The sequence below is a fragment of the Mustelus asterias genome, chromosome 24 (genome assembly GCF_964213995.1).
Source record: "Mustelus asterias chromosome 24, sMusAst1.hap1.1, whole genome shotgun sequence".
NCBI lineage: Eukaryota > Metazoa > Chordata > Chondrichthyes > Carcharhiniformes > Triakidae > Mustelus > Mustelus asterias.
The window spans coordinates 56182486-56207896 of record NC_135824.1 but is presented as its reverse complement, the minus strand read 5'-3'; the positions used below and the strand labels follow the sequence as shown (position 1 = coordinate 56207896).

The following is a 25411-nucleotide window of genomic DNA, read 5'->3' as shown; positions in this document are numbered from 1 at the left end:
TCCCTCAGTGTACCCTAACAGGAGTGTGGCGACTAGGGGATTTTCACAGTAACTTCATTGCAGTGTTAATGCAAGCCTTACTTGTGACACTAATAAAATAAACCTTAAACTTTAAACTTTGTAGGGATTCTATGTTACTGTACACAATATTCTAGATGCAGTCTCAACAGTGTCCTCTGATTCCTTTCCGAGTTATGTCCATGATGGTGCATAGACTAGATCTAGGCCAACGCATGGAATGGGCCCCACCTTAGAGAGTGGACTGTACGTGACATAACTCGCTGATGACCCAAGAAGCCTACAAGGCGCTTCACACTTGCTTCTTCCTTGGACGTCCTTTGCACTTACCACTGATGCCCCTGTAGAGACACGGCGATTGGCCACTTTCTAGAATCGATATCCGGCTGGACAGGTTTCCCACGTTATACCGCATGGACAGGAAGTCCTGTTTCAGATCTTCCTCCCACTTGCATCGCTCCAACAGCTCACACTCAATGCGTTGCAAGGCGCTGGCGTGAACCGTCAGCGTTTTCTGTGACGGAAGATAAATTGGGCCAACGTTTAGTGCCAGTGACACCAGCCAGGCTGGGCCGCCTTCCCCACCCCGGGCAGTAACGGTCACTCTGATTGGTTACTCCGCAGTCCCACGGGCCAATTCACTGCAAGGAACAAGCTCTGTGATTGGCTGAAATTGCTGTGCGGAGCCATTCCGCGATTCACAGCGTGGGATTTGTCCCGTGATTGCTTGAATTTCCAGGGTGGGAAATAGAATGATGGGAAATCAAACAACAGTTCAGGATGGAGGTGATTCAGCCCTCGACATCTCTGGACACTGAGGGGTAATTTAGCATGGCCAATCCACCTAACCTGCACATCTTTGGACTGAACCTGTGCAAGTGAAATTCACCAAGCCATTCCCTAATTGCCACGGCGGCACAGTGGGTTAGCACTGCTGCCTCACAGCGGCAGGGACCTGGGTTCGATTCCCGGCCTCGGGTCACTGTCTGTGCGGAGTCTGCACATTCTCCCCGTGTCTGCATGGGTTTCCTCCGGGGGCTCCGGTTTCCTCCCACAGTCCGAAAGACGTGCTGGTTAGGGTGCATTGGCCGTGCTAAATTCTCCCTCAGTGTCCCCGAACAGGTGCCGGAGTGTGGGCGGCTAGGAGATTTTCACAGTAACTCCCATTGCAGTGTGAATGTAAGCCTACTTGTGACTAATAAATAAACTTTAACTTAAAAGGAACACACAATATAACTGAGGTGATGGCCTAGTGATATTATCGCCTTGCAAAAGTGAGTTGTGATTAGTCAATTTTGTTCTGTGTGTCTGAGTGTGTGTGTGAGTGAGGGTGTGTGAGTGAATGAGTGTGAGTGTGTGCGTGTGAGTGAGTGAGTGAGTGTGTGAGTGAGTGTGAGAGTGAATGAGTGTGAGTGTGTGCGTGTGAGTGAGTGAGTGAGTGTGTGAGAGTGTGAGAGTGAATGAGTGTGAGTGAGTGCGTGTGAGTGAGTGAGTGTGTGAGTGAGTGTGAGAGTGAGTGAGTGTGAGTGAGTGTGAGTGTGTGTGTGAGTGTGTGTGAGTGAGTGTGAGAGTGTGAGTGAGTGTGTGTGAGTGAGTGTGAGTGAGTGAGAGTGAGTGTGAGAGTGAGTGTGAGTGAGTGAGTGAGTGTGTGTGAGTGAGTGAGAGTGAGTGTGTGTGAGTGAGTGTGAGAGTGAGTGAGTGTGTGTGTGAGTGAGTGTGTGTGAGTGTGTGTGAGTGAGTGTGAGAGTGAGTGAGTGAGTGTGTGTGAGTGAGTGTGTGAGTGAGTGTGTGTGTGAGTGAGTGAGTGTGTGAGAGTGAGTGTGTGTGTGAGTGTGAGTGTGAGTGAGTGTGTGTGAGTGAGTGTGAGAGTGAGTGTGTGTGAGTGAGTCATTGATCTGTGATTGGATGAATTTAACATTTTGTTTGAACAGTACTGACCTGTGATTGGTTCAATTTTATCTCATTTCTGGTTGCTGATTGGCTGTTTATTGACATTGCCTTCTCCATCTTTGGAAGTTGATTGGCCAATGTCTCTAACTCGCTCCTTTTCTCTGTGATCTCACACTCCAGCTCCATGACCTGGGAATAGAAACAGCAGCTTTCACCAGAGTGTCCACTGCGGATTCAGAGAGGATTCTTCACCCAGAGGGTGGTGAATGTGTGGAATTCACTCCCACAGAAAGTAGCTGAGGCCAAAACGTTGTGTGATTTCAAGAAGAAAGTAGATATAGCTCTTGGGGCTAAAGGGATTAAGGGATATGGGGGAAGTGGGGGATCAGGATATTGAGTTGGATGATCAGCCTTGATCTAAATGAGTGGCGGAGCAGGCTCAGAGGGCCGAATGGCCTCCTCCTGCTTCTAGTTTCTACGTTTGTCAGGAAGAGAGTTCCTGAAACTCACATATTGTCATCCATTGAAGAAACAACATCACAAGAGTATGATGGAGAGGGGAATAGTGAGGGCAGTTTTGGATGGAGTGAGGGAGGAGTGAGGGAGGAGTGAGGGAGGGCACTGCATTGGTATCTCAGTGTTACTCAGAGATCTGCGTGTGACGGTGTCGGGGGGACGGGTTTCTGAGAGGAACTCACCTCACCCAGGACAAATTTGGCCTTTTTTTTACGCGAGTGAAGGAGTGGGGAAGGGAGTGAGGGAGTGGGGGAGGGAGGAGTGAGGGAGCGGGGGAGTGGGAAGCCAGAGCTCCAGGAGAGTCAGGGGGCACAGGGAAGTGTGGCGGCCATCACTAAGGAGAAGATTCTGGGGAAACTGAAAGGTCTGAAGGTGGATAAATCACCTGGACCGGATGGACTACACCCCAGGGTTCTAAAAGAGATAGCTGAGGAAATTGTGGGGGCATCGGTGGTGATCTTTCAGGAATCACTGGAGGCAGGGAGGGTCCCAGAGGACTGGAAAGTAGCTAATGTAACACTGCTGTGTAAAAAGGGAGGGAGGCAGCAGATGGGAAATTATAGGCCGGTTAGCCTGACTTCGGTCATTGGCAAGATTTTAGAGTCCATTATTAAAGATGAGATCGCAGAGTACTTGGAAGTGCATGATAAAGTAGGACTGAGTCAGCACGGCTTCATCAAGGGGAGGTCACGTCTGACAAATCTGTTAGAGTTCTTTGAGAAGGTAACAAGGAAGTTAGATAAAGGAGAACCAGTGGATGTGATTTATTTAGATTTCCAGAAGGTCTTTGACAAGGTGCCGCATAGGAGACTGTTAAATAAGTTAAGCACCCATGGTGTTCAGGGTAAGATCCTGGCATGGATAGAGGATTGGCTGACTGGCAGAAGGCAGAGAGTGGGGATAAAGGGGTCTTTTTTAAGATGGCAGCCGGTGACTAGTGGTGTGCCTCAGGGGTCAGTGCTGGGACCACATCTTTTCACAATATACATTAACGATTTGGAGGAAGGAGCTGAAGGCACCGTTGCTAAGTTTGCAGATGATACAAAGGGTGAGGGAACGGGAGAGGGAGTGCGGGAGCGGGGTGGGAGTGAGGGAGCGGGGGGAACAGGGGAGGGAGTGAGGGGGAGTGAAGGAGTGGGGAGGGTGTGAGTGGGGGAGGGAGTGAGGGGTGTGTGAGGGGGCGGGGTGGGAGTGAGGGAGTGGGGGGAACAACGGAGGGAGTGAGGGGGGGTGAAGGAGTGGGGAGGGAGTTGGGGAGGGTGTGAGCGGGGGGAGGGAGTGAGGGGTGTGTGAGGGAGCAGGTATGGGAGTGAGCAGGGGGAATGGAAGGAAACCCACTCGGGGAGAACATGCAGACTCCACACAGACAGTGACCCAAGCCAGGAATCGAACCTGGGTCCCTGGCGCTGTGAGGCAGCAGTGCTAACCACTGTGCTGCCCACCAGAACCCAACACCGCTCAGCACTCACAGTGCAGATCCGTTACCTTTTCCTCCAGTGCCTTGTTTTTTAACAACACCAATAACAAATGTTGTTCAACTGACTGTGATTCATGCTCCTTTGTCCTGTTGCCTAATCCCTGTATGTGAGAAGAACATATTTCAGTGTTGACACTGATTTACGAGCCTTACGCAGCCTACATTGCAGAGCAGGAGAGAGAAGATTGGGGGTTGCGATTTGAAGTGAATTATTGAATGACACAAGAAAGCAGCGTTAGACCATTCCTCCCCCTGGCTCCAAACCTACTCCGCCATCTTCTATCTCAGCCCTCACCCTTCCCTCACTATCCCCACATCCCTCGATCTCCCGAGCATCCAAAGATCTGCCGACCTCAGCCTCGAACACGTCTGGAAGATCCCACCAGCAAGAAGGGGTTAGATATAGCTCTTGGGGTGAAAGGAGTTCAAAGGATGTGGGGGGTGGGGAAGGAGGGGTCAGATGACTGGGTTGGATGATCAGCCATGATGACAATGAAGGGCAGAATGGCCTCCTCCTGCTCTTATTTCCCATGTTTCCATGTTTCAGACCCCGCCTCGCACACCCTATCCGTTCACAACACGGGGGAACGGGTCAACGTCGCCGCACCTCAGCGCCACCTCAGCCCACGGTCCCGCTGGTTGGCACACCGTGACCCTGGCACGGGCACTCACCTTAAACGTGCACCCGTAGCCGCTAAACCTGCAACCTCCCTCGGCCTTGGCACCCTCTGACATCTGACCTCTGAGCTGAGAACGCAAGAGGAAGGATTAGTTCATCGTAACGTAAGCGGACCGCGAGAAAGATGCCAAAGAGGCGGCACCTTGGGGACATAGTTGAAAAGAGAGAGACATTGCTGAAGTTTTGTGTCTTGAACTCATCACCACAAATCCAGCTAACCCGCACATCTTTGGACACTAAGGGGCAATTTAGCATGGCCAATCCACCTAACCTACACATCTTTGGACACTAAGGGGCAATTTAACATGGCCAATCCATCTAACCTACTCATCTTTGGACACCAAGGGGCAATTTAGCATGGCCAATCTACCTAACCTACACATCTTTGGTCACTAAGGGGCAATTTAGCATGGCCAATCCACCTAACCCGCACATCTTTGGACACTAAGGGGCAATTTAACATGGCCAATCCACCTAACCTACTCATCTTTGGACACCAAGGGGCAATTTAGCATGGCCAATCTACCTAACCTGCACATCTTTGGTCACTAAGGGGCAATTTAGCATGGCCAATCCACCTAACCCGCACATCTTTGGACAGGGGTTATGGGGAAAAGGCAGGAGAATGGGGATGAGGAAAATATCAGCCACGATTGAATGGCGGGAGCAGACACGATGGGCCGAGTGGCCTCATTCTGCTCCTATGTCTTATGGTATTATGGGAATGCCACCACCTGCAAGTTCCCCTTCGAGCCACTCACCATCCTGACTGGGAAATATATCGGCTGTTCCTTCACTGTCGCTGGGTCCAAATCCGGGAACTCCCTCCCTAACAGCGCTGTGGGTGTACCTACACCACAGGAACTGCAGCGGGTTCAAGATGGCGGCTCACCCATCACCTTCTCAAGGGGCAATTAGGGATGGGCAATAAATGCTGGACCCGGCCAGTGACGCCCACGACCCGTAAATGGATTTTTTCGAGGTGTGGTCACTGTTGTAATGTCGGAAACGCAGCAGCCAACTTACGCACAGCAAGATCCCACAAACAGCAATACGATTGAACGGTTATCGAGTCAGAATGAAGTACGTTACTGGGTCAGTGACAGGCAAGATACCAGTGAGGGGAGTTGGGGGTGGGAACACCTAGAACCATAGAGCCCCTACAGTGCAGAAGGAGGCCATTCAGCCCATTGGGTCTGCACCGACTCTCTGAAAGAACAGCTTATCCCACCACCCCATTCCCATAACCCCATCAATTTAGCATGGCCAATCCGCCTAACCCGCACATCTTTGGACACTAAGGGGCAATTTAACATGGCCAATCCACCTAACCTACTCATCTTTGGACACCAAGGGGCAATTTAGCATGGCCAATCCACCTAACCCGCACATCTTTGGACACTAAGGGGCAATTTAACATGGCCAATCCACCTAACCTACTCATCTTTGGACACCAAGGGGCAATTTAGCATGGCCAATCTACCTAACCTGCACATCTTTGGTCACTAAGGGGCAATTTAGCATGGCCAATCCACCTAACCCGCACATCTTTGGACACTAAGGGACAATTTAGCATGGCCAATCCACCTAACCTGCACATCTTTGGACACTAAAGGGGCAATTTAGCATGGCCAATCCATTTAATCTGCACATCTTTGGACACTAAGGGGCAATTTAGCATGGCCAATCTACCTAACCTGCACATCTTTGGACACTAAGGGGCAATTTAACATGGCCAATCCACCTAACCTACTCATCTTTGGACACCAAGGGGCAATTTAGCATGGCCAATCTACCTAACCTGCACATCTTTGGTCACTAAGGGGCAATTTAGCATGGCCAATCCACCTAACCCGCACCTCCTTGGTTACTGAGGGACAATTTAGCATGGCTAATCCACCTAACCCGCACCTCCTTGGTCACTAAGGGGCAATTTAGCATGGCCAATCCACCTAATCCGCACCTCCTTGGTTACTAAGGGGCAATTTAGCATGGCTAATCCACCTAACCTGCATATCTTTGGACACTAAGGGGCAATTTAGCATGGCTAATCCACCTAACCTACACATCTTTGGACACTAAGGGGAAATTTGGCATGGCCAATCCCCCTAACCTGCACATCTTTGGAATGTGGGAGGAAACCAGAGCACCCGGAGGAAACCCACGCAGACACGGGGAGAACGTGCAAACTCACAGACAGTGACCCAAGCCGAGAATCGAACCCGGGTCCCTGGCGCTGTGAGGCCGCAGTGCTAACCACTGTGCCACCCGTGCCAACCTTGTGGTAGTGGAAATCTGGGTAACCGTTCCCTGGAAAAGCTGTGGGGCTCCGACGGAGGGGTGGGGGAAAGGTGGGGGAGGGGTGGGGGGGGCTGTCAACTGGAGACTGTTGGAAGAAAATTGCTGGAATGTTCTGGCTGAGTGAGGATTATGGAGCCCAAGCGAGGAGATAAAGAAAAGGCAGGGATCAGGGAGGTTCTATATTGATGGGTGGAAGAGTCCCGAAGGGCCGAACGGCCTCCTCCAGTTCCTACATCCGGGAAGAGAGGAACCCTGCTCAATTTGGCCAATGCACGGTGCCGTGGGAAAGGGGGATTGTCATGAGAGACCAGTGTCAGTCTCTCGGGCCCTGAGGAACATTCTTTAATTCAGTTGAAGCCGTTATCAGGCAGGGGAAATTCCCCTCAGAAATGTCAATAACTATAAAGTATAAAGTTAAAATTCAAACTGAAACACAAAGAAGGGGAATCAGACTTTCCACCGGTTTGTAGTTTCGGCTTGGTCGCTGTGAGCTAGACTCGTGAAAACACAACCAGCCTCCAATATTCACCCTCCGCCAACAGCGCGAGAGGAAGAACTTGCATTTCTATAGCGCCCTTCACCCCCTCAGACTGCCCCCACGCATCTTCACAACTTTTGACAGCACCTTCCAAACCCATGACCACTCCCACCAAGAAAGACATGTATCGATGTGTACATGTATCTAAGGAAGGATGTGTTGGCCTTGGAAAGGGTCCAGAGGAGATTCACAAGAATGATCCCCGCAATGAAGAGCTTGTCGTATGAGGAACGGTTGAGGACTCTGGGTCTGTACTCGTTGGAGTTTAGAAGGATGATGGGGGATCTTATTGAAATTTACAGGATACTGCGAGGCCCGGATAGAGTGGACACGGAGAGGATGTTTCCACTAGTAGGAAAACCTAGAACCAGAGGGCACAACCTCAGGCTGAAGGGACGATCCTTTAAAACAGAGATGAGGAGGAATTTCTTCAGCCAGAGAGTGGTGAATCTGTGAAACTCTTTGCCACAGAAGGCTGTGGAGGCCGGGTCATTGAGTGTCTTTAAAGCAGAGATAGATAGGTTCTTGATTAATAAGGGGATCAGGGGTTATGGGGAAAAGGCAGGAGAATGGGGATGAGGAAAATATCAGCCACGATTGAATGGCGGGAGCAGACACGATGGGCCGAGTGGCCTCATTCTGCTCCTATGTCTTATGGTATTATGGGAATGCCACCACCTGCAAGTTCCCCTTCGAGCCACTCACCATCCTGACTGGGAAATATATCGGCTGTTCCTTCACTGTCGCTGGGTCCAAATCCGGGAACTCCCTAACAGCGCTGTGGGTGTACCTACACCACAGGAACTGCAGCGGGTTCAAGATGGCGGCTCACCCATCACCTTCTCAAGGGGCAATTAGGGATGGGCAATAAATGCTGGACCCGGCCAGTGACGCCCACGACCCGTAAATGGATTTTTTCGAGGTGTGGTCACTGTTGTAATGTCGGAAACGCAGCAGCCAACTTACGCACAGCAAGATCCCACAAACAGCAATATGATTGAACGGTTATCGAGTCAGAATGAAGTACGTTACTGGGTAAGTGACAGGCAAGATACCAGTGAGGGGAGTTGGGGGTGGGAACACCTAGAACCATAGAGCCCCTACAGTGCAGAAGGAGGCCATTCAGCCCATTGGGTCTGCACCGACTCTCTGAAAGAACAGCTTATCCCACCACCCCATTCCCATAACCCCATCAATTTAGCATGGCCAATCCGCCTAACCCGCACATCTTTGGACACTAACGAGCACTTTAACATGACAAATCCACTTAACTGCACATCTTTTGACCCCCAGGGCCAGGTTAGCATGGCCAATCCACCTAACCTGCACATCTTTGGACACTAAGGGACAATTTAGCATGGCCAATTCACTGAACCTGCACATCTTTGGACACTAAGGGACAATTTAGCATGGCCAATCCATCTAACCTACAGATATTTGGACACTAAGGGGCAATTTCGCACGGCCAATTCACCTAACCTGCACATCTTTGGACACTAAGGGGCAATTTAGCATGGCCAATCCACCTAACCTACAGATCTTTGGACACTAAGGGGCAATTTAGCATGGCCAATCCACCTAACCTATACATCTTTGGACACTAAGGGGCAATTTAGCATGGCCAATCCCCCTAAACTGCACATCTTTGGACACTAAGGGGCAATTTAGCATGGCCAATCCACCTAACCTACACATCTTTGGACACTAAGGGGCAATTTAGCATGGCCAATCCACCTAACCTACACAACTTTTGACACTAAGGGGCAATTTAGCATGGCCAATCCACCTAACCCGCACATCTTTGGACACTAAGAGGCAATTTAGCATGGCCAATCCACATAAACTGAACATCCTTGGACACTAAGGGGCAATTTAGCACGGCCAATTCACCTAACCTGCACATCTTTGGGCACTAAGGGGCAATTTAGCATGGCCAATCCACCGAACCTGCACATCTTTGGGCACTAAGGGGCAATTTAGCATGGCCAATCCACCTAACCCGCACATCTTTGGACACTAAGGGGCAATTTAGCATGGCCAATCCCCCTAAACTGCACATCTTTGGACACTAAGGGGCAATTTAGCGTGGCCAATCCCCCTAGCCTTCATGTTTTCGGACTGTGGGAGGAAACCGGAGCACCCGGAGGAAACCCACGCAGACACAGGGAGAACATGTAAACTCTGCCCAAGGCCAGAATTTGAACCCGGGTCCCTGGCACTGTGAGGCAGCAGTGCTAACCACCGTGCCACCGTGGTGAAGGGGATGAGGAGAAGTTTTTTTAATGCAGCGAGTTGTTGAGGTCAGACGCAGCCTGAAAGGGCGCTGGAAGCAGATTCAAGAGGAACTTTCAAGAGAAACACTCGATACTTGAAAAATAATCGAAGGCCTACGAGGTGGCGGTTTGTGTTATGGTAATCTCAGTGAGTCCTGGTTACCGTGGCAACATGCACTTCTACCTGTATGTTGTTGTCTGGAGCGACGGATAGTGATGTTCGAGGCTCCAACGTTCTTTCCATCGCATGGAATCTCTCTCACTACCGCCTCCTATTGGTGAGTGTTGGAAGGATTTACAGGTTGACACTCAACCTGTTTGGCCGCGTTACGAACGCACCTTCCTCAGCCGTCAAGTCCTGGGTGGGACTCGAACCTGGAGCTTCTGGCTCAGAGGCAGGGATTCGATCTCACACGATCTCACAAAAGAGCAAGGCAGAGTGAACCAATTGGATAGCTTACTTTTTCCCAAGGGCCAGTACCAAAAGGGTAATAATGGACTGAATGGCCTCCTTCTGTGCTGGGTGATTCAAGAAGCTTCTAAGAAATGTGCCGTTACGTAACACGTGGACCTCAGTGGACCGTCACAGATTAAAGTACAGGAACACGGATTTGTTGTTGCAATTACACAGGGCCTTGGTGAGGCCACACCTGGAGTATTGTGCACAGTTTTGGTCTCCTTTCCTGAGGAAGGATGTTCTTGCTCTCGAGGGAGCGCAGCGAAGGTTTACCAGGCTGATTCTGGGGATGGCGGGACTGATGTACGAGGAGAGATTGACCAGGTTAGGATTGTTTTCGCTGGAGTTCAGACGAATGAGGGGGGATCTCATAGAGATTTATAAAATTCTAACAGGACTAGACAGGGTAGATGCAGGGAGGATGTTGCCGATGGTGGGGGGAGTCCAGAACCAGGGGTCACAGTCTGAGGATTCGGGGTAGACCATTTACAGAGGGACATAGATAGGATGCAAGATTGGGCGGAGAAGTGGCAGATGGACTTCAACCCAGATAAATGCGGAGTGGTCCATTTTGGCAGGTCAAATGGGATGAAGGAATACAATATTAAGGGAAAGACTCTTAGTACTGTAGAGGATCAGAAGGACCTTGGGGTCCGGGTCCATAGGACTCTGAAATCGGCCCCGCAGGTGGAGGAGGTGGTTAAGAAGGCGTATGGTGTGCTGGCTTTTATCAATCGAGGGATTGAGTTTAGGAGTCCGGGGATAATGATGCAGCTATATAAGACCCTCGTCAGAACCCACTTGGAGTACTGTGCTCAGTTCTGGTCGCCTCATTACAGGAAGGATGTGGAAAAGATTGAAAGGGTGCAGAGGCGATTTACAAGGATGTTGCCTGGATTGCGTGGCATGCCTTATGAGGATAGGCTGAGGGAGCTCAGTCTTTTCTCCTTGGAGAGAAGTAGGATGAGAGGAGACCTAATAGAGGTATATAAGATGTTGAGAGGCATAGATCGGGTGGACTCTCAGAGGCTTTTTCCCAGGGTGGAAATGGCTGCTACGAGAGGACACAGGTTAAGGTGCTGGGGGGTAGGTACAGGGGAAATGTTAGGGGGAAGTTTTTCACACAGAGGGTGGTGGGCGAGTGGAATCGGCTGCCATCAGTGGTGGTGGAAGCAAATTCAATAGGGTCTTTTAAGAGACTCCTGGATGAGTACATGGGACTTAATAGGATGGAGGGTTATAGGTAGGCCTAAAAGGTAGGGATATGTTTGGCACAACTTGTGGGGCCGAAGGGCCTGTTTTGTGCTGTCATTTTTCTATGTTTCTATTTAGGACAGTGGTGAGGAGACATTTCTTCACCCAAAGAGTGGTGAGCCTGTGGAATTCATTTCCACAGGAAGTAGTTGATGCCAAAACATTGAATGTATTCAAGAGGTGGCTGGATATAGCACTTGGGGTGAATGGGATCAAAGGTTATGGGGAGAAAGCAGGATTAGGCTATTGAGTTGGACGATCAGCCATGATCATAATGAATGATGGAGCAGGCTCGAAGGGCCGAATGGCCTCCTCCTGCTCCTATCTTCTATGTTTCTACGTAAATCATATCCCCCCCTCAGTGTAAAGGTGTACCACAACATGTCACACCCCACAGAGATGAACATCTCTGTAATTTCATCCACTTCTCAGTTCCCGGACTCTGTTTCTCGTTCTCTGAACAGACTACGTTTTAACCCCTCTGCTTGAAGGATCTCCGCGAGCCCAGAGGGGCCTCTTACCTCAGGCCGGTGAATGCGGACCCCATGGTTTTTGGGCCTTGCTGTCACAGAGGAAGGGCACTCATTGTCTTCATGTGCCTAAGATAAAAATTAAATACATCTATATTAGGTATGTCGCGATGAACCAACAGATATCGGAGCAGAATTAGGCCATTCGGCCCATCGTGTCTGCTTCGCCATTCGATCATGGCTGCTATGATTCCAAACCCCATTCATAGAATCATAGAATCCCTACAGTGCAGAAGGAGGCCATTCGGCCCATCAAGTCAGCACCGACAACAATCTCACCCAGGTCCCATCCCCATAATCCCACATATTTACCCTGCTAATCCCTTGACACTAAGAGGCAATTTAGCATGGCCAATCCACCTAACCTGCACATCTTTGGACACTAAGGGATCATTTAGCATGGCCAATCCACCTAACCTGCTCATCTTTGGACTGTTTGAGGAAACCGGAGCACTCAGAGGAAACCCACGCAGACACGGGGAGAACGTGCAGACGCCACACAGACAGTGACCCAAGGCTGGAATTGAACCCAGGTTCCTGGTACTGTGAGGCAGCAGTGCTAACCACTGTGCCACCATGCCACCCATATCTTCAGACACCAGGGGGTAAGGTAGCATGACCAATACACCTAACCCGCACACCTTTGGACACTAAGGGGCAATTTAACATGGCCAATCCATCTAACCTACACATCTTTGGACACTAAGGGGCAATTTAGCATGGCCAATCCAACTAACCTGCACATCTTTGGACACTAAGGCGCAATTTAGCATGGCCAATCCACCTAACCTGCACATCTTTGGACACTAAGGGGCAATTTAGCATGGCCAATCCATCTAACCTGCACATCTTTGGACACTAAGGGGCATTTTAGCATGGCCAATCCACCTAACCCGCACATCTTTGGACACTAAGGGGCAATTTAGCACAGCCAATCCATCTAACCTGCACATCTTTGGACACCAAGGGGCAATTTAGCACAGCCAATCCATCTAACCTGCACATCTTTGGACACCAAGGGGCAATTTAGCATGGCCAATCCATCTAGCCCGCACATCTTTGGCCACTAAGGGGCATTTTAGCATGGCCAATCCACCTAACCCGCACATCTTTGGACACTAAGGGGCAATTTAGCACAGCCAATCCATCTAACCTGCACATCTTTGGACACTAAGGGGCAATTTAGCACAGCCAATCCATCTAACCTGCACATCTTTGGACACCAAGGGGCAATTTAGCACAGCCAATCCATCTAACCTGCACATCTTTGGACACTAAGGGACAATTTAGCATGGCCAATCCACCTAACCTGCACATCTTTGGACTGTGGGAGGAAACCGGAGCACCCGGAGGAAACCCACGCAGACGCGGGGAGAACGTGCAAACTCCACATGGACAGCGACCCGAGGCCGGAATCGAACCCAGGTCCTTGGCGCTGTGAGGCAGCAGTGCTGACCACTGTGCCGCTTGTGCCGCTCTGGCATTTCCCTGACATCCCCTTGACAACATCTTTTCATTAAACTGGCATAACCCTCTCCTCCTCCCCCAGAACTACATTCCACTCTGATGTCCCCACGGAGTCCTGCTGTCCATGTGCAGGCCTTTTGAGAGCAATGGCGCGTCGCACTGTTCTGACATCACTCGGCAATTGACCCCTGTTTCTGAAGTGGGGATTGGCGGGGGGGGGGGGAGTGAATCCGGTGTGTGCGCTGGATAATGAGATTCTAATTTCCTAAACTAAGGGTCCGAACCTTGAACGGTGAGGAATTTAGTCCTCCACTGATTGGGGAGGGCGTGTTGCAGGGGGGGAGGTGCTAGAATGTAACCGGTGACAACTTTGTATTGGATGTAATGTGACCAATGGTAACAAGCTGTAAGGGTCAGCTGACCCAGTAAACCATGGAACCAATGACAGAATGATGTGATGGTCAGCTGACCCACTATAAATAAGAACCTGTTGGGAATTGTGGGGGAGCTTGGATTGGCCCAGGGCGAGGCCTCAAGTTTTGGAGTAATGAAGTTTCTTTATTAAACCCTTTCTTTGTATAAGTTGGAGTAAATTTTGTTGTATTTTTACTGTCTGCGTTTGAAGAGTTCCTTCCGAAGAAACGGGGAGAGGGGGGGGGTTCGAAACCATCTTTTCCTGCTTTTACCCCGACACGGTTCTGGCGTTCCCGCGGTAACGTTCCGCTCTGGTCTCCAAACCCACCCAACCTGAGCGGAAGCGGAAAACCCCTCCCCGTCCCAGTTTCCCAGGACAGGAACCTCGACGCAGCTATTCACCTTCAGATCGGCCAAGGTGGTCTCTTTGTGGCAATATTTACACACCACTTCCCGCAGTCGACACTCGTGCGTTAGGTGGTCGCTCAGGTCTCTCCTCCGGACGCGCTCCGAGCAGCCGGAGCGGGAACACTGGACTTGCTGGAAGGGACAACTCTTCAAATGGGCCTGGGAAGAGAAATAATGCACAATGACTGACCAATCAGCCAAAGACCGTAAGATATGGGAGTAGGATGAGGCCATTCGGCCCATCGAGTCTGCTCCGCCATTCAATCATGGCTGATATGTTTTTCAATCCCACTCATCGGATCCTACAGTGCAGAAGAGGCCCTTCAGCCCATCGAGTCTGCACCAACACATTATAAATACCTGAACTCCCACCCATCTGCCAGCACTTGGCCCATAGCCCTGAATGTTATGATGTGCCAAGCACTCATCCAGGTACTTTTTAAAGGATGTGAGGTATCCCGCCTCCACCACCCTCCCAGGCAGTGCATTCCAGACCCTCAGCACCCTCTGGGTAAAAACAGTTTTTCCTCACATCCCCCCCCAAACCTCCTGTCCCTTACCCGGTCTGGCCTACATGTGACTCCAGAGCCACAGCAATGTGGTTGACTCTCAACTGCCCTCCAAGGGCAACTAGGGATGGGCAATAAATGCTGGCTCAGCCAGCGACGCCCATGTCCCACAAATGAATAAAAATAATCGTCAGTCCCACCTCAGTATCTCATTAACATAGGACGGCACAGTGGTTAGCACCGCTGCCTCACAGAGCCAGGGAGCCGGGTTTGATTCCCGGCTTGGGTCACTGTCTGTGTGGAGTTTGCACATTCTCACCGTGTCTGCATGGGTTTCCTCCGGGTGCTCCGGTTTCCTCCCACAGTCTAAAAGATGTGGTTAGGTGGATTGGCCATGCTGAATTGCCCATTAGTGTCCAAAGATGTGCAGGTCAGGTGGATTGGCCATGCTAAATTGCCCATTAGTGTCCAAAGATGTGCAGGTTAGGTGGATTGGCTGTGCTAAATTGCCCCTTAGTGTCCAAAGATGTGCAGGTCAGGTGGATTGGCCATGCTAAATTGCCCATTAGTGTCCAAAGATGTGCAGGTTAGGTGGATTGGCCATGCTAAATTGCCCCTTAGTGTCCAAAGATGTGCGGGTTAGGTGGATTGGTCATGCTAAATTGCCCCTTAGTGTCCAAAGATGTGCAGGTTAGGTGGATTGGCCATGCTAAATTGCCCCTTAGTGTCCAAAGATGTGCAGGTCAGGTGGATTGGCCATGCTAAATTGCCCATTAGTGTCCAAAGATGTGCAGGTTAGGTGGATTGGCCATGCTAAATTGCCCCTTCGTATCCAAAGATGTGCAGGTTAGGTGGATTGGCCATGCTAAATTGCCCCTTGGTGTCCAAAGATATACAGGTTAGGTGGATTGGCCATGCTAAATTGCCCCTTGGTGTCCAAAGATGTACAGGTTAGGTGGATTGGCCATGCTAAATTGCCCATTCGTGTCCAAAGATGTGTAGGTAAGGTGGATTGGCCATGCTAAATGTACGGGGATAGGGCCTGGCGTAGATAATCAAAGAGTCAGTGCAGACTGGATGGGCTGAATGGCCTCTTCTGCACCGTATGATTCTCTGAAACCAAACTGAATCCAAGAAATGGAACCAAACTCAAGATAAATAATCAGAAACAAGGTAAAAGGCGATCATGTAACCAGGTTATCATTATTAATTCATCTACTAACTTTCAGGAGAATACTCGCCCCTGAACACCTCATTCATTGTCTGATGGCAGCAGTTGTTAATTTAACTTTTTACCCTGTGGTTCGGCCGGTGCAATGTAACCAAATCTTTAATTAGCACTCGATTCTTCTGCGAGAGATTGTCCCCGATGGGAGGGTGTTAAAGGACAGCCCCTCACTACAAAGATTTCAATGAAGCTGTAATCCTGAGAGAACTGATGGAGGGAGGGTGTTGGAGAGAGGGACTTTGTGAATGAGTCTGTGACAGACACAGGCAGAGTTTCAGACAAAAACCTCAATTACAGTGTGGGTGAGAAAAGTGTGGGTGAGGCAGAGAGATGTATCGCATGTCAGTGTGTGTGAGAGTGAGTGAGTATTAGAAATGGTGAGAGAGAGAGAAAGTGTGTTCGAGGATGTGGTGAATAAGGATATTGCTTTACGATGTGTAATCATTCTGTAAATATTGACACACTCCCTGGGAACCCTCTTTAGTGGGAGAATGTGGAACTCGCTCCCATAGGACGTGGGGAGAATGTGGGACTCACTCCCGCAGGAAATGGGGAGAATGTAGTGTAATCAGAGTGTAATCGGAGTGTAATCAGATCAGAGTGTAATCAGAGTGTAATCAGAGTGTAATCAGTGTAATCGGAGTGTAATTGGAGTGTAATCAGAGTGTAATCGGAGTGTAATCAGAGTGTAATCGGAGTGTAATCAGAGTGTAATCGGAGTGTAATCAGAGTGTAATCAGAGTGTAATCGGAGTGTAATCAGAGTGTAATCAAAGTGTAATCAGAGCAGAGTGTAATCAGAGTGTAATTGGAGTGTAATCAGAGTGTAATCAGAGTGTAATCGGAGTGTAATCGGAGTGTAATCAGAGTGTAATCGGAGTGTAATCGGAGTGTAATCAGAGTGTAATCGGAGTGTAATCAGAGTGTAATCGGAGTGTAATCAGAGTGTAATCAGAGTGTAATCGGAGTGTAATCAGAGTGTAATCAAAGTGTAATCAGAGCAGAGTGTAATCAGAGTGTAATCGGGGTGTAATCAGAGTGTAATTGGAGTGTAATCGGAGTGTAATCAGAGTGTAATCGGAGTGTAATCAGAGTGTAATCGGAGTGTAATCGGAGTGTAATCAGAGTGTAATCAGAGTGTAATCAAAGTGTAATCGGAGTGTAATCGGAGTGTAATCGGAGTGTAATCAAAGTGTAATCGGAGTGTAATCGGAGTGTAATCGGAGTGTAATCAGAGTGTAATCAGAGTGTAATCGGAGTGTAATCAGAGTGTAATCGGGGTGTAATCAGTGTAATCAGAGTGTAATCGGAGTGTAGTCGGAGTGTAATCGGAGCGCAGATATCGGTCATTCCTCACCTCCAGTGCACTGAGGGCCAGTTGCTGCTGGCAGCCCAGTTTGTTGTTGCGACAATGAACCATTAACCTCAGCACCTCCTTGCGGCAGCAGTTATCGGTGAATACCTGTGGGAACACAGTGAGAATATTTCAAAGGGCCGCAGCTCCTGGAGTGGAGATCCACGAAACGGAACACATCCCCCACCCAGCACTCCGGCGGAAGCCTCCGGAACAGTCGACAAAGGGGATGTAACCTCCTCCCTCCCTCCCTCCCTCCCTCCCTCCCTCCCTCCCTCCCTCCCCGTAACCCCACATGGCTAAGAGAGAACACCCAGGGAAGGTGGCAATTTATACGGCAAAGCGGCATTTATACAGCGCTTTATTTTGCAAGCACGAGGCACCAAGCTCTTCACAGCCAATGACACGCTTCTTGAGGTGTAGTCACTGTTGTACTGGAGGAAACTCAGCAGCCAATTGGGGAACAGCAAGATCCCACCAGTTAAGCCAGTTAACCTGTGTTTGGTGATGGGGATTGAGGGGCGAACATTAACCGGGACATTGGGGAGATTCCCTTCACCCATCCCTTGCTCTTCTTCCAGATAGTGGCCATGGGGTCATGGTAGCCTGGGTGGGATTGTGGTGGGTGCAGACTCGATGGGCCGAAAGGCCTCCTTCTGTACCGGAGGGATTCTATGATATTCTATGATCAAACGTCAATCCAGAAAAAAACCACGGCTCCAACACTGCGGCACCTCCCTCAGGCTGGACTTTCACCCTTGGAGCTTTTCCACTCGAGTCCTGGGAGTGGGACTTGGACCCAGAACCTCGCAACTCAGAGGTGAGCGAGCGACCCACTGAGTCACAGCTAACGAGAGATCAGGTTAAATGATTTTCTTAAACACATGGCGAGTTGCTGTGATCTAAATCTGGACGGCACGGTGGCGCAGTGGGTTAGCACTGCTGCCTCACAGCGCCAGGGTCCCAGGTTCAATTCCTGGCCTTGTGTCACTGTCTGTGCGGAGTTTGCACATTCTCCCCGTGTCTGCGTGGGTTTCCTCCGGGTGCTCCGGTTTCCTCCCACCGTCCAAAGATGTGCAGGTTAGGTGGATTGGCCAGGCTATAAATTGCCCCTTAGTGTCAAAGATGTGCAGGTTAGGTGGATTGGCCATGCTAAATTGCCCCTTAGTGTCAAAGATGTGCAGGTTAGGTGGATTGGCCATGCTAAATTGCCCCTTAGTGTCCAAAGATTGTAGGTTAGGTTGATTGGCCATGCTAAATTGCCCCTTAGTGTCCAAAGATTGTAGGTTAGGTTGATTGGCCATGCTAAATTGCCCCTTAGTGTCAAGGATGTGCAGGTTAGGTGGATTGGCCATGCTAAATTGCCCCTTAGTGTCCAAAGATTGTAGGTTAGGTTGATTGGCCATGCTAAATTGCCCCTTAGTGTCCAAAGATTGTAGGTTAGGTTGATTGGCCATGCTAAATTGCCCCTTAGTGTCAAGGATGTGCAGGTTAGGTGGATTGGCCATGCCAAATTGCCCCTTAGTGTCCAAAGATTGTAGGTTAGGTTGATTGGCCATGCTAAATTGCCCCTTAGTGTCCAAAGATTGTAGGTTAGGTTGATTGGCCATGCTAAATTGCCCCTTAGTGTCAAAGATGTGCAGGTTAGGGGGATTGGCCATGCTAAATTGCCCCTTAGTGTCCAAAGATGCGCAGGTTAGGTGTACTGGCCATGCTAAATTGCCCCTTAGTGTCCAAAGATTGTAGGTTAGGTTGATTGGCCATGCTAAATTGCCCCTTAGTGTCAAAGATGTGCAGGTTAGGTGGATTGGCCATGCTAAATTGCCCCTTAGTGTCAAAGATGTGCAGGTTAGGGGGATTGGCCATGCTAAATTGCCCCTTAGTGTCCAAAGATGCGCAGGTTAGGTGTACTGGCCATGCTAAATTGCCCCTTAGTGTCCAAAGATTGTAGGTTAGGTTGATTGGCCATGCTAAATTGCCCCTTAGTGTCAAAGATGTGCAGGTTAGGTGGATTGGCCATGCTAAATTGCCCCTTAGTGTCAAAGATGTGCAGGTTAGGTGGATTGGCCATGCTAAATTGCCCCTTAGTGTCAAAGATGTGCAGGTTAGGTGTACTGGCCATGCTAAATTGCCCCTTAGTGTCAGGGGGATTAGCAGGGTAAATACATGGGGTTACGGGGATAAGGCCTGGTTGGGATTGTGGTCAGTGCAGACTGGATGGGCCGAAAGGCCTCCTTCTGCACTGTAGGGATTCCATGATATTCTATGATAATTATCAGACAGGAAGAGTTAAAGGAGAGATCAGAACTGGCCGTTCGAAAGCTCCCCCAGGGAGGTGGACTTCAAGGGGGGCCTTAAAAGAGGGAGAGAGGCAGAGAGACTGAGGGAGGGAGTTCCAGAGATTTAGGGACCCAGGCAACTGAAGACATGGCTGCCAATGGTTAAGAGACTAAAATTCAGAGGGTCACGGGGGAGGGGGTTGATGGGCAGCGAGGGGGACTGTGTGAGTAGCCAGAATTGGAGGAAAGCTGTCTGAGATCTGGGAGCCTCGAGGTTGGAGAGAGTTACAGAGATAGAGGGCGAAGCAATCCCAAAATGCGGATGGGAGTTATTCAACGCTGTTGAATCGGGAACCGACGCAAGCCCGGCAGCACAGGAGAGACGGGGGAGAAAAGAAGCAACGATTGGTTAAGTTAAACCAGCCTCCCATCCATTGACTCCGTCTACACTTCCCGCTGCCTCGGGAAAAGCAGCCAGCATAATCAAGGACCCCCCACGCACCCCGGACATTCTCTCTTCCACCTTCTTCCATCGGGAATAAGATACAAAAGTCTGAGGTCACGCACCGACCGACTCAAGAACAGCTTCTTCCCTGCTGCCGTCAGACTTTTGAATGGACCTACCTCGCATTAAGTTGATCTTTCTCTGCACCCTAGCTATGACTGTAACACTACATTCTGCACCCTCTCCTTTCCTTCTCTATGAACGGTATGCTTTGTCTGTATAGCGCGCAAGAAACAATACTTTTCACTGTATGCTAATACGTGTGACAATAATGAATCAAATCAAATTTACCTCAGTGCCGTCCAGGGGTTCCTGATCAGCTGGGCACACCTGCCCGGGGATACTAGAAATGGAATCGCAGAGCGTTAGGGTGAGTCACAGGAATATCTCTCTTCAACCCAGTCGGAGACCAAAGACTTGATCCAGTTTGTGGAAAACCTTTGTTGCATCCTCAAGTGTGACCGCCCCCCCCTCAACCTTCCAGTCACTGGCCGTTTCAATTCTGCTTCTTGCTCAGTCCCACAAGTCCACCCTCGGCCCTGCTGCCACGCCCCAGCGAGACTCAATGGAAGAACCACCAGCTAAAGTTAAAGTTTATTTATTAGTGTCACAAGTAAGGCTTACATTAACACTGCAATGAAGTTACTATGAATAGCCCCTAGTCGCCACATTCCATTTGGACCCATTGTTGGACCCTTGATATATTGGTCTAAAAATGTCTCCTGTCTTAGTATCTAACTGGTGACAACCTTGTTTTGGATGGAATGTGACCAATGGGAACAAGTTGTAAGGGTCAGCTGATCAATTGGGCCAGTGGGCTGACGAATGGCAAATGGAGTTTAATTTAGACAAATGTGAGCTGATGCATTTTGGGAGATTTAAACAGGGCAGGACTTACTCAGTTAATGGTAGGGCATTGGGGAGAGTTACAGAACAAAGAGATCTAGGGGTACATGTTCATAGCTCCTTGAAAGTGGAGTCACAGGTGGACAGAGTGGTGAAGAAGGCATTCGGCATGCTTGGTTTCATCGGTCAGAACATTGAATACAGGAGTTGGGACATCTTGTTGAAGTTGTACAAGACATTGGTAAGGCCACACTTGGAATACTGCGTGCAGTTCTGGTCACCCTATTATAGAAAGGATATTATTAAACTAGAAAGAGTGCAGAAAGGATTTACTAGGATGCTACCGGGACTTGATGGTTTGAGTTATAAGGAGAGACTGGATAGACTGGGACTTTTTTCTCTGGAGCGTAGGAGGCTGAGGGGTGATCTTAGAGAGGTCTATAAAATAATGAGGGGCACAGATCAGCTGGATAGTCAATATCTTTTCCCAAAGGTAGGGGAGTCTAAAACTAGAGGGCACAGGTTTAAGGTGAGAGGGGAGAGATACAAAAGTGTCCAGAGGGGCAATTTTTTCACACAGAGGGTGGTGAGTGTCTGGAACGAGCTGCCAGAGGTAGTAGTAGAGGCGGGTACAATTTTGTCTTTTAAAAAGCATTTAGACAGTTACATGGGTAAGATGGATATAGAGGGATATGGGCCAAATGTGGGCAATTGGAATTGGTTACGGGTTTTAAAAAAAAAGGGCGGCATGGACAAGTTGGGCTGAAGGGCCTGTTTCCATGCTGTAAACCTCTATGACCCAGTAAACCACGGAACCAATGACAGAATGATGTGATGGTCAGCTGACTCACTATAAATAAGAACCTGTTTGGAATTGTGGGGGAGCTTGGATTGGCCCAGGGCGAGGCCCCAAGTGTTGGAGTAACGAAGTTTCTTCGTTAAACCCTTTCTTTGATTTATAAGTTGGAGTAAGTTTTGTTATATTTTCATTAGTTGCATTTGAAGGGTTCCTTCCGAAGAAACATCCTGTCTACATTTCAAGAAATCCACACCATCCAAGCCCTCAACACCACCGCGTATACCTCAATGACTCTCTGGGGTGAGGGGGGGGGGGGGGGGGGGGGGGGGGGTACAGCCTCGCTCGTCCCGAAACCGTAAAATCCCACCTCAAGTTAACGGGCCTTCTCACGGTCCGTCCCTCCGATTCCCCTGGCGGGCAGGACGGTGAAATTCCGGCCTATATGTTTTCCAGGCTCAGTTTAATTCCTCATTTCCCCAAGGATTCTCCTCAAACAAATACATCTCTTTGGCTTGCCAAAACTCTAATTTTAATGGCCTTTCCTTTAACTTCCTTAATTTTCCCAGGATGAAGAATTACTTCCAAAATACTGACATGAGGGTGAAATAATAGGAAGTGAGTTGTTTTTTCCCAATCATTCCTGGGGTTGGGGCTTTGCAGACAAAGTTGTTACTTATTCATTAATTTATTTAGATTTTTTTTTAATTCATTGTAGGATGTGGGCTTCGCTAGGCCCAGATTCCATTGCCCATCCCTAGTTGCCCCTTGAGAAGATGGCGGGTGAGCCGCCATCTTGAACCCGCTGCAGTCCCCGTGGAGTGTGGGTACACCCACATTGCTGTTAGGGAGGGAGTTCCAGGATTTTGACCCAGTGACAGTGAAGGAACAGCCGGAGGGTGGGCGAATCTGTGGAATTCATTGCCACAGAGGAAGCCGGGTCATTGAGTGTCTTTAAGACAGAGATAGGCAGGCTCTTGATTGGTAAGGGGGTCAAAGATTATGGGGGAAAAAGGCAGGAAAATGGGGTTGAGAAACATATCTGCCATTGAATGATATTGATTGAATGGCAGAGCAGACTTGATGGGCCGAATGGCTGATTTCGGCCACTCTTATGGTCTTATGATATATTTCCAAGTCAGGATGGTGAGTGGCTTGGAGGGGAACCTCTAGGTGGTGGTGTTCCCATGTATTTGCTTCCTCTTGTCCTTCTAGATGGTAGAGGTCACGGGTTTGGAAGATGCTGTTGAAGGAGCCTTGGTGAGTCGCCGCAGTGAATCTTGTAGACGGTACACACGGCTGCTACTGCGCATCGGTGGTGGAGGGAGTGGATGTTTGGGGATGGGGTGCCAATCAAAGGGGATATTTGACCCTGGATGGTGTCGAGCTTCTTGAGTGTTGTTGGAGCCGCACCCATCCAGGCAAGTGGGGAGTACTCCATCAATATAGTACAGCAAATTGGATTATTATTCAAATGGAAAAAAATTACAACATGCTACTGTGCAGAGGGACCTGGGGGTCCTTGTGCATGAGTCACAAAACCTCAGTCTGCAGGTGCAACAGGTGATCAAGAAGGCAAATGGGATGTTGTCCTATATCGCGAGGGGGATAGAATATAAAAGCAGAGATGTCTTGCTGCATCTGTACAGGGCATTGGTGAGGCCGCAGCTGGAATACTGTGTGCAGTTTTGGTCCCCTTACTTGCGAAAGGATATATTGGCCTTGGAGGGAGTGCAGAGAAGGTTCACCAGGTTGATACTGGAGATGAGGGGTGTAGATTATGAGGAGAGACTGAGCAGATTGGGTTTGTACTCGTTGGAGTTTAGAAGGCTGAGGGGTGACCTTATAGAGGCATATAAGATAATGGAGGGGCTGGATAGGGGAGAGGCGGAGAGATTCTTTCCACTTAGAAAGGAAGCTAGAACTAGAGGGCACAGCCTCAAAATAAAGGGGGGTCAGTTTAGGACAGAGTTGAGGAGGAACTTCTTCTCTCAGAGGGTGGTGAATCTCTGGAATTCTCTGCCCACTGAAGTGGTGGAGTGTTTAAGTCACGGATAGATGGATTCCTGATCGGTAAGGGAATTAAGGGTTATAGTAGTATATCGTAGTATATTCATTGGACTAGTAATCCAGAGACCCAGGGGGATGCTCTGGGGGACCCAGGTTCGAATCCCGCCACGGCAGATGGTGGAATTTGAATTCAATAAAAATCTGGAGTTGAGAATCTACTGATGACCATGAAACCATTGTCGGAAAAACCAATCTGGTTCACTAATGTCCCTCTAGGGAAGGGAAATCTGCCGTCCTTACCTGGTCTGGCCTACATGTGACTCCAGAGCCACAGCAATGTGGGTTGACTCTCAACTGTCCTCTGAAATGGCCGAGCGAGACACCCAGTTCAAGGGGCAACTAGGGATGGGCAACAAATCATGGCCCAGCCGGCGACGCCCACGTCCCATAAATGAATAAAGCATTCTGACAGAACGTCTCAGGTTTAGAATGGGCCTGATACAACCCCCCCCCCCTCCCCCCCCCTCCACACCCCCACTCCCCAAGAGCGGACGCCGATTTCCCAAGGAATCCCCACCTGAGGAGCGTGTCGAGGCAGCTTTCGCAGAACCGGTGCCCGCATTCGGTCTGCCTGGCATTGCACAACACCCATCTGCAGTGCTCACACCTGTACTTGTCATCGACCGGCTCCACAAACTCTTCCGTGTAACCTCCTTCCAGTGGGGTCACTCCCGGGACCAGGGGCCTACGGTTACTGCCTGGTGGAGACTCCTTCGGAGGCGGGTACAAGCATGACTTTGATTTCTCCGAGCCACTTCCTGTCGCCATCAACTCTTTCCAACCAAGCTGAATAAGAGAGAGAGAGAGAGAGAGAACGCAACTGGTTAACATCATAATCACTGAACCACCCGAAGGCATTCGTAGCAACAGGGGGAGGCCATTCTACCCTTCAAGCCCATATAGAATCATAGAACTCCTGTGGTGCAGAAGGAGGCCATTCGGCCCATCGAGCCTGCACTGACAACAATCCCACCCACCCAGGAACCCCACATATTTACCCTCCAAGAACCCCTAATACTAAGGGGCAATTTATCGTGGCCAATCCACCTAACCCGCACATCTTTCAGACTGTGGGAGGAAACCGGAGCACCCGGAGGAAACCCACGCAGACACGGGGAGAACGTGCAGACTCCACACAGACAGTGACCCAAGGCCGGGAATCGAACCCGGGTCCCTGGAGCTGTGAGGCAGCAGTGCTAACCACTTTGCCACGATGCCGCCCACCTTTGTCCTTGCTATAGAGGGAGCATGGCGAAGGTTTGGGTTGGCAGGACTGTCGTATGAGGAGAGACTAAGGGCGGAATTTTCCAGCCCTGCCTGCCACGGGAATCGTAGCGAACGGGACAGAGAATTCGGCAGACAATGCAAAGGACCGTTGACCCCAGGTGGGAATTTCAGACCTTGAGACATAGATGGCCAGAACATCCCACCCAAAGCCGGTTAGGGTTATATTCACTGGAGTTTAGAAGAGTGAGAGGGAATCTCATAGAAACTTATAAAATTCTAACAGGATTAGACAGGGTAGATTCAGAAAGAATGTTCCCGATGGTGGGGGGAATCCAGAACTAGGGGTCATAGTTTGAGGATAAGGGGTGAAGCTTTT

At 49.7% G+C, this 25411-nt stretch overlaps 1 protein-coding gene across 2 annotated transcripts in view; it reads right to left on the bottom strand.

The window, feature by feature from the left end:
* The window catches only part of LOC144511415 (TNF receptor-associated factor 3-like), a 40435-nt gene that overhangs the window by 5808 nt on the left and 9216 nt on the right, over positions 1-25411 (bottom strand). Inside the window, exons 2-10 of one of the 2 annotated variants that reach the window (XM_078241748.1) lie at positions 24326-24594; positions 20388-20439; positions 17316-17420; positions 14217-14381; positions 11925-12002; positions 4574-4648; positions 3910-4002; positions 1957-2097; positions 349-532 (exon numbers count right to left, since the gene is read on the bottom strand). In XM_078241748.1, the coding sequence (XP_078097874.1) occupies positions 349-532; positions 1957-2097; positions 3910-4002; positions 4574-4648; positions 11925-12002; positions 14217-14381; positions 17316-17420; positions 20388-20439; positions 24326-24576 (1144 nt within the window). In that variant the 5' untranslated portion in view covers positions 24577-24594. The remainder of the gene's footprint in view (positions 1-348; positions 533-1956; positions 2098-3909; positions 4003-4573; positions 4649-11924; positions 12003-14216; positions 14382-17315; positions 17421-20387; positions 20440-24325; positions 24595-25411) is intronic. The other variant, XM_078241749.1, reaches the window with a different exon arrangement.